The 14,534-nt window shown below is 35.0% G+C and overlaps 1 protein-coding gene across 1 annotated transcript in view; it reads right to left on the bottom strand.

Annotated features, from left to right (window-relative positions):
- Positions 1–1,375: 1,375 nt before the first annotated feature.
- Positions 1,376–14,534, bottom strand: part of LOC120176298 (translation factor GUF1 homolog, chloroplastic) — a 44,570-nt gene continuing 31,411 nt past the window's right edge. The window contains exons 12-21 of the mRNA XM_039182747.1: positions 6,513–6,593; positions 6,314–6,400; positions 6,114–6,185; positions 5,876–6,010; positions 5,666–5,739; positions 5,006–5,093; positions 3,515–3,592; positions 2,408–2,483; positions 2,171–2,211; positions 1,376–1,513 (exon numbers count right to left, since the gene is read on the bottom strand). Of these exons, the coding sequence (XP_039038678.1) occupies positions 1,418–1,513; positions 2,171–2,211; positions 2,408–2,483; positions 3,515–3,592; positions 5,006–5,093; positions 5,666–5,739; positions 5,876–6,010; positions 6,114–6,185; positions 6,314–6,400; positions 6,513–6,593 (828 nt within the window). The 3' untranslated portion in view covers positions 1,376–1,417. The remainder of the gene's footprint in view (positions 1,514–2,170; positions 2,212–2,407; positions 2,484–3,514; positions 3,593–5,005; positions 5,094–5,665; positions 5,740–5,875; positions 6,011–6,113; positions 6,186–6,313; positions 6,401–6,512; positions 6,594–14,534) is intronic.

Genomic DNA, 14,534 nt, shown 5'->3' with positions numbered 1-14,534 from the left:
ATCCTTAGTTCTTCTTAAGTACTTAAGGATATTTTTAACCGCAACCCATTGATTTTCAGCAGGGTTTGCTTGATATCGACTCGTCATGCTTAAAGCATACTATACATCTGGTCGGGTACATATCATGGCATGCATGATAGAACTAATAGCCGAAGCATATGGAATCTTATTCATCCGTTCTCTTTCTTGTAGAGTTGAAGGACACATTTCATTCAAGAGACAAAATGCCATGTCTCATAGGCAAAAATAATTTCTTGGATTCTTCCATACTAAACCTTTTCAGCACTTTGTCTATATATGTACTTTGACTCAGACCTAGAAGTCGTCTTGATCTATCTTTATAGATCTTAACTTCTAAGATATACACTGCCTCACCCAAATCTTTCATAGAAAAACAATTATCTAACCAAGTCTTAACATACTGTAAAGTGGGTATATCATTTCCTATGACGAGTATGCCTACATTTTCATTGATCTTAATATTTAATTTAAATATATGTTAAATTATCTCAAAATAATCTTTTTTGACTTTGAATTTTATTATAAAATACACACTAAGACATTATATGTTGTTAATAACTTAACGACGAATTAACTAGACATTTCTGGCCATGGACAGACGTAGGATTTTATGTTAAGAGTTGAAAACTTATAAAATTTCAATGGGAACAAACTTAACAAATTTAGGAGGTTGAGAACAAATTTTCAATAAAAAGTACAAAAAAATATTTAAAATGTATAAGAATTTGAATTTTTTAAGGGACGCAATCGGCCTCATTCGCTTCTTTCAGTCCATCCTTGTTTCCACCTAAGCTAAGTATTTTTCACATAACATTGATAATACATAATATTTTGTAACATTTACAAACCTAAGTTATTATTTTATAATAATCAAATAGTTTAATGACCATCTTGTAGCATTTCCAGATTTCAACGACCAGTTTATTTAGCGTATTTTCCTTGTAAAATTTTGTATAGAATATTGTTTAATTACCTTTTAGAGATGATGTTAGAAACAAAAGGTTGAATCACAAGCCAACTCTTAAAATAAATCATTAACTACGACTGAATTTTTAGAAACCCGAAAAGAAATATAGACCAATTAGGTAAACGCCCCAAGCCAGCCCACCGATGGACCATTAACGGTATCTAATGGCCCAATACCTATTTTGCATCAAAATCTAAAAATTAACGCATATGTTGTAACTTTTGAAAGTTTAGTGTTAAAAAAATCATTTTTGAAATAATTTACTATCATTTGTGAACTTCACCCCCAAAAAGAAATAAATTTGCTACTCAGCTTTTAGATACCAAAGTGAAAACATATTAAATGTTTTATGAGAAAAAAGCATACAAGTTAGAATTGTTTTGTATATGAACAAAAAAAAAATATGCATTGTATTGTATGATGGTCAAATCATAAAACTTGCTTCTCTAGCTTCAAGATTGCCATGAAGGCTTCTTGTGGTACATCTACTTTACCTATTGCCTTCATTCTTTTCTTCCCTTCAGCCTGTTATGTTAACAAAGGAAACTGGATTTTAGGGGGGGGGGGGGGAATACAACTTTCTTGATGCTGAAGAAAAGTGACAAGGAAAGTTGGAGACTACATTTTAGATTTATATTGAGCAATGCCATTGATGTTATTCTGCATTACTTTTGGGTCTTCTATCATATCAGGTGTTCGTTTAAATTTTTTCATATTTACTCTACGAGTACTTAACCCTAACTATCCACATCTAGCTTCTTTCAAATTAGTATACAGCATATTACCAGTATTTCCAGCAGCAATTATACTCTTTTTCGACCTATTCGGAGCAACCTAGTTCTGAATGCAATGCTTATGGGACCTCAAAAAGACCAAGTAATAATGTGTTTCAAGGTGTCTAAGAATACATCTTCATGTGATAAGCTTCTAAAAGATTTTGCTTTCTTCTTCCCTATGGATGTAATGGTTATATTGTGACAGTTCAGTATAACTGTCCTGTTATGATAACGGAACAATAGAAACAAGCCAAGAGTAAAATAGACTGGCAAAAAGCCTGCTGATCATAGAAAAGAGGTTATTCAGCATTACGCTATTGAACCTTGACACCAATATTTTCGGCAAGAGAAGATGAGAAAACATAGTACGGGTTGATGAAATATTGTGAGAAGTAAATAAAGGCACCTGTTTCTTGAGGAGTTTCTTTTTTCTTGAGATATCCCCACCTACGAAGTTAAACAAAGACAAAATCTTTTCATCATGCAATAAAAAGACATCAATGAATCGTTATAATTCAATTAAAACCGAGGTACATCTGAAGCCTAACTGTAAACAGAACAGGTTATCTTGTAAAGAATTTCTTTAATAATAATAAATCCATTATTTTCCAAATAATCTCCCCACATTCCACAATAGACTTACCGTAGCATTTGGCCAAAACATCCTTTCTAATTGCTGATAAAGTTTCACTAGCAATTACTTTTGAACCTATGCATGCCTGAAACGTGCATGTAAAACATGAATGAGTATGCACTGAATAATGGGTGAAAAAATAAAAACAAAAACAATTCATTCAAAAGGAAAAATACATTCCTGATGGTTCATAATGATTTTCTGTTTTTCCCATTCCGTTTCTTGTTTTTAATTATAGATAAAAAGTGTTAACAAAAGATGATGTTCGTTAACTCCAGTGTCTGATCATAAATATTATATGGTGTCTAATACAAACACCTCAAAGATATGTTTAATTACAATATATGATTGGAACAGAAGCTCCATAGTTGTGACTCTAATCTCCTTCACGAGGGCATACACATGGACAACCTCACATGAGATTAGGCTAGAAGAATAGAACACCCATGAGCTCTGATACCATGTGAAAGGGAAAAAGAAATCTTTCTTTGTATACATTCAAGTAATAGAATAGGTAAATATATACATAACAAGATAAATAATCAAATCAATCTAGTTCGTAAACTAAACTATCGAAAGTCATCCCAATAATTAAGTAAATATTTAATTACTATATTTATAACACTAGCATTCCAAGCATTTGGAACATCACATAAGCATAGGAAAATAGTAAATACGAAGAAAGAATTAAATTGTTTGCAGGATTCTCAATTTCAATGCCCAAGAATCAATGCCTTTCACCGTCAAATAGAACATGGAAGAGTTGAATAGGTCAAATTAAATTACTTTATATCAAGTTTCACAAAGGTAAATGATTCAACCCTACTCAGTAGTTAAATGAAATGACCAGTTTTTTTACAGTTTGTTTCTATGCAACTTCGAAAAGAAACCAGCATAATAGTAGTTCATTAATGACAGAAAATTTATGGTAGTACACATATATTAAACAGTTATAATTTTTAGACAGTTAAGTACTGAACAGCATACTGTTTCATCCAAAAGAATCAAATTAGCAGATACATGCAACAACAAAGCAGCTTCTATGCATCATGCGGTCTTTAAATGATAGATAATATATACCAGATACTTAACAAGAAATTGTTAAAAACATCTTACTTGAATTGGTACTTTAAACATTTGTCTAGGTATCAACTCCTTCAGCTTTTGAGTCAAAGCCCTCCCAACAGAATATGCCTACAGAAAGGTAGGCGAAGTTGATTAAACGGATTTTTTAACTTCCAAACTTGAGTATGGTTCAACGAACCGAGAAGGAGTAACGATGTCATAATACACATCTTTGAAAACCAAAAATTGAGAATACAACCAAGCACATTCCAATACTTACAAAACATTCTCGAATAATATCAAAAGTTGAAACAGAGATACAGTTGGAATATAACCCTTTACCAAAGAATACAGGTAACATTTGTAACAATAAAGAGCACAAGAAACAGAACATGGAACCATCAAAAACTTTGTTAAAAAGGTAATCACATGATAGATTTAGGTCCTTCAGTGACTTTTAAGTCTTATAATATCAAGGTTTTCCTTATATAATTGTTTCTAACATTTAAAGAATTATCATGTTAATAATATTTAAACATGAGTGAGAGAGGCAGAGGCGCAGAGAGAGAGAAGTTGAAAGGTCAGTCCTTCTCCGGTGAGGTTTGGACAGCTTTCGTCGATAATCTGAGTAAGAGAGTTTCAAGAGGAGCGTTAAGGGAACTGTTCCTCTTTCAGAGTCCTGTAGTGAGAGTCTTCATCCCAAGAGAAACGAATCATCCAAAATACAAATCCTCCACTTCCGCTTTTGTGCAGTTTGGCAATGAGGCAGGTCTAAGGAAGGCTATCGAGAATGTAAATGGATCGTTCATAGATGGGAGGAAAGTATCAGTAGGAGTTGCAAAATATTAGAACGCTCGTTCAAGGACAGTGGGGACAAAACAAAATCTGACTGATGCTTCAAGGCCGAATATAGAAGAAAGAACAAAGTTAAAAGAGAAAGCTGAGATGCCGAGGAGTATAAGGGACGATAGATACTATAAAGAAGCTCTGTTTACGGACAGAAGGCAGAGACTCAACCTTATATCAAATTCGCAATCCATACAGGCTATGTACCCATCAATCAACCACACACCAAGTCACATACTTCAACCTATCTTTAGCGTTCCCATCAATCAACCAAATTACCTTGTTCAAACAACTTAATTTTGGGCAATCTTTTTGCTACGCTTAAAATTCCATCATATAAATACGAAAGACTCAACCTTATATCAAATTCGCAATCCATACAGGCTACGTACCCCTTTTACCAAGTAAGAACACACTTCCTACTTGATAACTCATATAAGAATTGATTATAAAGAGAGAAAGGAACCAAAAAAAAAAAAAGGTTGCACACAGTATCTTTCAGTGGATCAGCAGCAAACCATTTCCGTTTTATGCAAATCTTGTTGGAATCTAAAATTAAAAAATAAGATACATGTCGACTCATTTTATCAGAAATTTGCAGTCATTTAAATGAGAGAATCCCACCCATCCATTTAAACATAAGAACAGGGATTTTCCTCCTTAAGAGTTAAAACATAATGAAGAGACAAGCCTTACCTTATCCTTGTGCACAATGGTGGACAATGGTTCCACTTGCTCACCATTAATCTGAATGTCAAGCTTTATCAATTCACTTTCCTTATATCTGGTAGAGAAGGAAGAGGTTATACCATTGTGATTGTGGTGCAAATAGCAAATTTGAAAAGCTTGATTTTCCAAAATAAAAATTTATAATTAGTTTTAAGAGCTTACTTGTCGTAATCACGAAATGTTTTCTTTTAATAAAATGTTAAGCAAATAAATTTCAAGACAAAACATCATTGCAGATTTATACAAATTAGTGCCAATTTTATAGTGGAGAGATGAAAGGAACAATGGGATAAATGTGACAATGAAAAAAAGAAGAATAATTGGGCAAAATGAAATTTCATATCTGAAAAATATGTCGTCTCTGACCAACAGAAGTAACTCCGGAGTTGATCCAAAAAGTCAACATTTCTTGCAGAATGAAAAAATGTAAAGGATGCCAAATTACAATGTTGAATTACCATCTCCCTTATTATACATCTTATACTTTATTTTCATTCAAGATAAAAGTAGTGATATAGAATAAAAACACACTAGATAAACTTCAGAAGTGTTTACTACCAGTGAACAAGGAAAACAGTTTACAGCCCTCAAAATAAGAATATAAAATCTACTCTTACAAGAGCTCACCCAACGAAAGTATATTCCATGCTAGCATAGCCCTTACTTCTGGACTTTAACTGGTCGAAAAAGTCACCTACCATCTGTGAAATGAATATACATATAGACTGAGTAAAAGAATAATGGAAAATTATACATAAAAATGGTTAACGCTATCTATAAAGAGAACTTTGGCCGCGAATAAAGCAGGATGATCCAAAATAAAAGGGTAGATCTCACCTCTGCAAGGGGTAGCTCATAGATGATGGATGCTCTATTCTCAGTGATATATTTCATCTCTTTGAACTCACCTCTTCTGTCTTGAGCCAATTCCATCAATGAACCAATATAGTCCTTCGGTGTAAGCATCTCAATCTGTACATGTTACATTATAAAGAACATCATACAAATTTACAAGTTTCAGAGAAACTCATTTAAAGTAATTAAGTAATAAATAACTCGAAACAAATGAAATAACCTTAACAAGTGGCTCCTCAATCGACCTCCGTTGTCCAGGTTCAGGAAGTAAGGATGGATTTGAGCACTCAACCTTATATAATATTAATATTTGAAATGTAATAGTATGAGACAAAACATGCTATATTTAAACAAATTCCTTGTACAGGAGAAACCTAATATAATATAAATAAAAAGTGCGAAGGGTTGAGAAGAAATTACTGTTTCATTATTAACACAGTTCACTCTGTACACGACACTTGGAGCAGTGGTTATTAGGCTCAGATTGTACTCCCTTTCAAGTCTTTCCTGTAAAACTATAAATCGTAAGAACCGACACTGAATTTAAAAAATTCTCAACAATTTCAACTTGTAGTAAGAAGCGACAGCAAGACACGATTCAGGGGCAAAAAGGTCATGCCTGAACAATTTCCATGTGGAGAAGACCCAAGAAGCCACATCTAAAGCCAAAACCCATAGCAGTTGAGGTCTCAGGCTCAAACTACAAATTTATAACCAAAACAATAACAAACAGAAACATTATCACACCGAGTAATTTCATCGGGAAATCTATCAATACTAACATATATGGCAAGATATCTGAAATCCCACCAGCATTGCTAGGGATGATACCATAATTTGCAAATATGATCATTTTTATACACATCTTATTAATTAATTACGTTCAGATTTAATGCAAAAAATTATCAATAAAGCAAAGAAATTTGTGAATTTTAAAAGAAAAGAACGGATAAAATAATTAAGTCTATGCATGAGAGAATAGCAAACTATTACTAGCAATATAAGCACCATGTTTTGGATCTTATAGTAATTGAATTTTTATTTCTTAACTATTTTTATTTAATAAAATAAGTAGTATAATTGTATATTTCTAGCTAATTAAGTATAACATCTAATATATTTTTTGATAGAAAAGGGAGGTCTAATTAAAAAACCCCTTCATAACCGTCGAAATACCGGGAAGTTCCTGACAGATATTGGAAGGAGAAAAAGAGTACCTCAAATTTATTACCAATCTGCCAAAATTACAAGGGGAACACAGATCCTACAACGATAATAGACACCCAACAACATGACCCAAACCTCCTACAGACAGCCATAACAACACAATAGACTACGTAAGAACTATTAACTGATTCCCAACTTTGCAAGTTCATCAGCCTTCCAATTAGTACATCTCTGAATATGTTTGACAATTACATTCCGATCCAACACCTTAGCACCAATTTTCTTCACTAAAGATTCAAACAAGGCTGGGCATGAGCCAGGATTTTTGATCCACTCCAAGGCCTTAATACAATCACTCTCCAGAATCAATCTTGCTTTAGACCCCCAACCTGACTTAAAAAAAAAGCGTAACCCAGCTTTAATTGCAATTGTTTTAGCCAATATAGGGGGACCAAGCCCAACTTGTTCCGAGAAGGACCTCAACAACAAACCATTCAAGTAATGTAATAAGCCTCCTATACCCCCTCTTTGTCAATCCTTATCCATCACTCCATCGACGTTGACCTTGAAGAAACCCAAGGGAAGAGGAGACCATACGGGGACTAGGATGACTGATTGCAAGTCTTCGAAAACTCCCATGAAAGCAAATTTAAAGTTACGAAAGGAAAGTTGTCCCGTAAATAAGGAACAATATCAAAGGTTGGTAGGTAAGCTAATTTATCTATCACTAACTAGGTCGGACATCGCTTTTCTAGTCAATATCGTGAACCAAGACATGAACGATCCTAGAGAACATTTAGAAGCTGTGTATCGAATCATGACGTATTTTAAAATGACTCCAGGACATGGGTTAATTTTCAGAAAGCATGAAGATAGGATAGTAATTTTTTTTTCATATTCTAGATGGGCTTGAGAACTAACGAACAAGAGATTGACTACGGGTAATTGTTCATTCGTATGGGAAAATTTGGTGACATGGAGAAGCAATAAACAAGTCGTAGTTTCCAGGAGTAGTGTTGAAACATAATTTCGGGCAATAGCACTCGAGATATGTGTATGTGTTTGGTTACTAAGGCTTTTAATGGAATTAGAGGAATGTAATAAAAACTACTTTGAACCTCAGAGGGACAGCAAGTCAACCATAAGCATTGCTAAGAATCTGGTACATCACGATAGAACGAAACATGTGGAGATCGACAGACACTTTATTGTCAAGAAGGTAAACAGTGGAAAAGTAAGACTAAACTACGTCTCTTTAAAAATCAGCTAGCAGACATCCTGACCAAAGCTATTCTAAGGGTTGCTTTCGACAAGATCACATCCAAGCTAGGTATTTATAATACATACTCTCCAGCTTGAGGGGGAGTGTGAGTTACGTTACGTGAAAGAGTTATTTTCTTGTAAATATTAAAGTTTTATTTTATAACTCTAACCTTCATTGTAGATAAAGATAATTTTTAACTTAGCCAGAACTCTTACTTTAGCTTAAGACTATTAGTCATTTCTTATATAAAACCCTACAGTAACCATTAAGTTTGTAACATGAATAAAACTTATTTTTCTTTCTCCAGTAAATTACTTTTCTACACATTCTTTATAAGTTTTTAAAAACACCTCTTGTTCACCACCCAATTACCTATGCATAAATTATTTTTTTCTTATATGATTATTTTAAGATGGACATCTACTTTTGTTGAAAATTTGGTCATTGAAAGCCTTGATTTAGTCATAATATTCTAAGATTTGTTTTCTATGTAAATCAAGAAAAAGTAGGAAAGTAGAAGCTGTCAAATATTGGCTCTAATTAGTTTCTTTTTTTGTTGTAATTTCCCTCTGTATAAAAGGAGCCTTGTACTCATTCAAGAATAAGACACATATTATTTCTTCATTCTTTTCTAATTTGGTGTCAGAGCCATAATCGTGTCTTAACCCTAAAACACAGCAGTTCCAAAATCACTGTAGCCATGTCCGAAGTCGCGTTGGAAATCACCTCAACCCCTGCTGCGGCCACTCCGCAACACCATTCCAATTCTCATTCTGTCCAAATCACCACCATCCGCTTAAATGGTGACAACTTCCTCCGATGGTCACAATCAGTCCGGATGTATATTCGTGGGCAAGGAAAAATCGGTTACATCACTGGTGACAAGAAGGCACCTGCTGTTGATGATCCGCTGTACGCTACTTGGGATTCTGAAAACTCCATGGTTATGACATGGTTGGTCAATTCCATGGAGGAGGACATAAGCTCCAATTACATGTGCTATCCTACTGCAAAAGAATTGTGGGATAATGTTAGTCAGATGTATTCTGACCTAGGCAACCAATCTCAGGTTTTTGAGTTGACTTTAAAATTGGAGGAGATTCGTCAAGGAGATAATTCTATCACCACATATTTCCATTCGTTGAAAAGGCTGTGGCAGGATCTTGATCTCTTCAACACATACGAATGGAAAAGTATTGACGACTGTAATCACCATAAGAAAACTGTAGAAGATAATCGTATTTACAAGTTTCTTGCCGGCCTCAATGTTGAGTTTGATGAAGTACGAGGAAGGATTATTGGCAGACCTCCTCTTCCATCCATTGGCGAAGTATTTGCCGAAGTTAGAAGAGAAGAAAGCCGAAGGAATGTCATGCTCAAAAAGAAGAGTACTGGTGAGTTAATTGAAAATTCTGCCTTATTGAGTGATGTTGCAGCCTACAAGGTAGCAAACTACCAGCGTAGGTCTGATGATAAACCACGGGTCTGGTGCGATTTTTGCAACAAACCCCGCCATACACGTGAGACATGTTGGAAAATTCATGGCAAACCTGCTAACTGGAAAAGCAACAAGCAAGGAGAGAAGAATCGTGGAATTCCTACTACAAGTGAAGCTGACTCAGGTCCCTTCAACAAAGAGCAGATTGATCAACTCTTGAAACTGATAAAATCCAATTTCTCATCCGGTATTCCTAGTGTTTCTTTGGCACAAACAGGTAGTAATCCTAAAGCCCTTTCTTGTCCAAATTCCTCTCCGTGGATAATAGATTCCGGAGCCTCAGATCACATGACTAGTTTTTCTCATTTATTTAATACCTATTCACCTTACCCTGGAAATGAAAAAATTGGAATTGCCGATGGCAGTTTTTCACCTATTGCAGGAAAAGGACTCATTAAACTGACAGAGAAAATTAATCTCAATAATGTTCTTCATGTCCCTAAATTAGCCTGCAATCTTTTGTCTGTCAGTAAACTATATAGAGATTCTAATTGTTGCATTACCTTCTTTGAATCACATTGTGAATTTCAGGACCGGAACTCGGGGATGATGATTGGACGTGCTAAGATGATTGAAGGTCTTTATTACTTTGATGAAGTATCTATCAGTAATAAAAAAGTTCAGAGCTTTAGTGGTATTAGTTCAATTTTTGTTCGAGAAAAAATAATGTTGTGGCACTATAGACTAGGACATCCTAGTTTTCTTTATTTGAAACACTTATTTCCAGAATTATTTAAAGGGATTGATTGTTCTTCTTTTCATTGTGAAAATTGCATTTTTTTCAAAAACCGTCGTTCCCCTTATTTACCAAAAGATTATCAAGCCTCCAAACCTTTTTATCTGATTCATAGTGATGTTTGGGGCCCTTCTAAAGTTACTAATATTTCTGGTAAAAGGTGGTTTGTTACTTTTATTGATGACCACACACGGTTATGTTGGATTTATCTAATGAATAAAAAGTCTGACATGCAAGATTTATTCAAAAATTTTTACACTCTGATTGAAAACCAATTTCAAACCAAGATTAGTATTTTACATTCTGACAATGGAACAAAATATTTTAATGAGCACTTAGGTGATTTTTTGAAAGAGGGATTTTTCACCACTCTACATGTCGGGATCCCCTCAACAAAATGGCATTGCAGAACGAAAAAATAAACATTTACTTTAAGTAGCACGTGCCATAATGTTTTACATGCATGTTCCCAAATACTTATGGGGTGAAGCAGTTTTAACAGCCGCTTACTTGATAAATAGGATGCCTACTAAGGTGTTAACATACAAAACACCACTCGATTGCCTAAAATCATCTTTTCCTGGAACAAGGTTGTTTTCTGAGTTACCTGTAAAAGTTTTTGGATGTACTGTCTATGTTCATGTTCCATGCCAATTTCGTTCAAAACTTGACCCACTTGCTATTAAATGCATTTTTCTGGGGTACTCTTCAAATAAAAAGGGGTATAAGTGTTTTGATCCTCAAAGAAAGAAATTTCATGAGTATAGATGTGTCGTTTTTGGAAACAAAACCTTATTTCACAAAAAAATCTCTTCAGGGGGAGACAAGTGATGTAGAAGACAATTTTTAGGACATTTCTAGCCCACTACCCAATGTCATTTATCCTACACAAAAACCACGCATTTCTGAGAGTGGTCGCTTTGAAAATCCAAATTCAAGTGTTTCTAATAACGATTGCCTAGGAGAACCAGGTTTGTTGGTGCCTAATGAAGGAGATTCTCGTTCAGGGGGAGAAGTACTACAAACTAATCAACGTGATTTGAATTCTGAGCTTCAGTTTTATAATAGGAAGAGATTTCATTTGAGAAATAAAGACTCAAATATCAACCCTGCACGAAACCAATCTGAAGATCTAAGTTCTGGTGTCGAAACTTCATGTAATCCTATCCCTACTACACCTTTGATTTCCTCCACTTTGTCCAACAATTCACCTAGTATTCCTAATCTTGATGTCCCTATAGCACTTAGGAAAGGTGTCCGAAATTGCACTCAACATCCCATTGCAAAATATCTTTCCTATCACAGACTATCAAAAAACCATAAAGCTTTCACATCTAGGATTTCACATTTGTTTGTTCCAAGGAATGTACAGGAAGCATTGGATAATCCGAATTGGAAATTAGCAGTCATGGAGGAGATGAATGCTCTAAGGAGAAGTGGTACATGGGAGATTGTTGATCTACCCAAAGGAAAGAAAACAGTCGGGTGTAAATGGGTGTTTACAATAAAAAGTAAAGCTGATGGAAGCGTTGAGAGATACAAGGCGAGATTGGTGGCTAAAGGCTTTACTCAGACATATGGGATTAACTACCAAGAGACTATTGCTCCTGTTGCTAAAATAAATTCTATTAGAGTGTTGTTATCTCTTGCAGTGAACTCCGATTGGCCTCTACATCAACTTGGCGTTAAAAATGCATTTCTCAATGGTGATCTGGAAGAGGAGGTGTATATGAGCCTACCGCCAGGATTTGAGAAGAAACTTGGCAGTAACAAAGTATGCAGATTACATAAGTCACTATATGGACTCAAACAGTCACCAAGAGCTTGGTTTGACCGCTTTGGAAAGACAGTTATCAGTTATGGTTTCTTGCAGATTCAAGCTGATCACACAATATTTTATAAACATTCAAAAGATGGTAAAGTTGCAATTTTGATTCTTTATGTTGATGATATTATTCTCACTGGTGATGATGAAACATAATTAATTATTCTGAAGAAAAGACTAGCAAAGGAGTTCCAAATTAAGGACCTGGGAGCTCTTAAGTATTTCCTTGGAATGGAATTTGCAAGATCTAAGGAAGGCATATTTGTCAATCAGAGAAAATATGTTCTTGATCTCCTTGGAGAAACAGGTCTACTTGGTTGTAAGATGGTTGAAACTCCGGTTGAGCCAAACTTGAAGTTACAAGCTGCTAAGGTTGAAGAAATGGCAGGGAACAATATCAGAGACTTGTAGGGAAGTTGATTTATTTGTCTCATACACGGCCTGATATTGCTTTTGCAGTTAGCATGGTAAGTCAATTCATGCACTCACTAGGGGCGGAGCATTTCGAGGCCGTTTATAGGATCTTAAGATATTTGAAAGGAACTCCAGGAAGAGGCTTATTGTTCAAGAAACATGGACATCTTCAAGTTGAAGTCTACACAGACGCAGATTGGGCAGGAAGTGTTACAGACAGAAGATCAACGTCTGGATACTGTTCCTTTGTTGGAGGAAACCTAGTTACATGGCGGAGTAAAAAACAAAATGTGGTAGCTAGAAGTAGTGCTGAAGCAGAATTCAGAGCCGTTGCCCATGGAATCTGCGAGGCGATGTGGATAAAAAGGATTCTTGAAGAATTGAAGTTTTCTTACTCGACTCCAATGAAGGTCTATTGTGACAATAAAGCTGCTATTGCTATTGCTCATAATCCAGTTCTTCATGATCGCACGAAACATATAGAAGTGGATAAACATTTCATCAAGGAGAAAGTCAATGCGGGAATAATATGCATGACATATCTTCCAACTGATGAACAATTAGCTGATGTACTAACGAAGAGACTACACAAGAGGCAATTTGGTAATCTGACTAACAAGCTGGCTATGGAAGATATCTTTAAACCAGCTTGAGGGGGAGTGTTGGAAATTTGGTCATTGAAAGCCTTGATTTAGTCATAATCTGTGAGATATTCTAGGATTTGTTCTCTATGTAAATCAAGAAAAAGTAGGAAAGTAGAAGCTGTCAAATATTGGCTCTAATTAGTTTCTTTTTTGTTGTAATTTCACTCTGTATAAAAGGAGTCTTGTACTCATTCAAGAAATAAGACACATATTATTTCTTCATTCTTTTCTAATTACTTCAAAAGAATTTTAATAATTCTTTTTTCTTATGGTTTTTTTTTATAAAAATTGGAGGTATCATTAAAAATTCCCTTCGTATTTGTCCACATACTAACAAGTATGTTAACGAACATTGGAATGAAGAAAAGAGTACCTCATATTTCATTAAATAAAATACCCAATACATTTGAAAACACGGAATACCCTCATGCAGGAATAGACACTATTACAAAAAACCAGAATCACCTAAAACTCTCACCTCGTCAGCCACAAAGCCCAAGAGACAATCACATATTCCTAAGTTACACCTCCAGCAAAAGAAAAACCACCCAACACCTAAGGACATAATAGAGCAGTAAAACATCTGCAACCATTAAAACGAATTCATCCTCCTCTAAAGAGAACTCCCCTAAATGAATCAACACGATCCAATGTCATCAAAATGAATTCAGCTCCTAAAGATATCTTCAATGGAACAAAACCAAACTTCCTTCCCAACAATCAATATGTCCTTGCAACTTTATTCAAAACTCCTTTCTTTTGCTTTCCTTTCTTCACCACACGATTTCTACTTAATTTCCCGGGGAAAGAGGGCACTGCTGAGGTATCTTCCTGTAATTGTATTGCGTCACCAGGAAGACCATTAGAAGGAAAGAGACCCATCATAAGAACATCTTCCGAGGCCCAAGGGATGACTCCATCAGAAGGGTCAACTGATTTATCAACTAGATGCTCCACGATATTTATGTTTGAATGATCCAAAGCCTTCGTTGAATGACACCCTGAATTTGAACAAGGGGATGGAGACAATCCTAACCCAACACCGACATACCCGCTTTTAATTAGATCATCCTCACCAAATTTGTTACTCGAA

The sequence above is a fragment of the Hibiscus syriacus genome, unplaced genomic scaffold, assembly GCF_006381635.1.
Source record: "Hibiscus syriacus cultivar Baekdansim isolate YM2019G1 unplaced genomic scaffold, ASM638163v2 tig00112231_pilon, whole genome shotgun sequence".
Taxonomy (NCBI): domain Eukaryota; kingdom Viridiplantae; phylum Streptophyta; class Magnoliopsida; order Malvales; family Malvaceae; genus Hibiscus; species Hibiscus syriacus.
The sequence above is the reverse complement of the archived record's forward strand: the minus strand, read 5'-3'. Positions and strand labels throughout refer to the sequence as shown.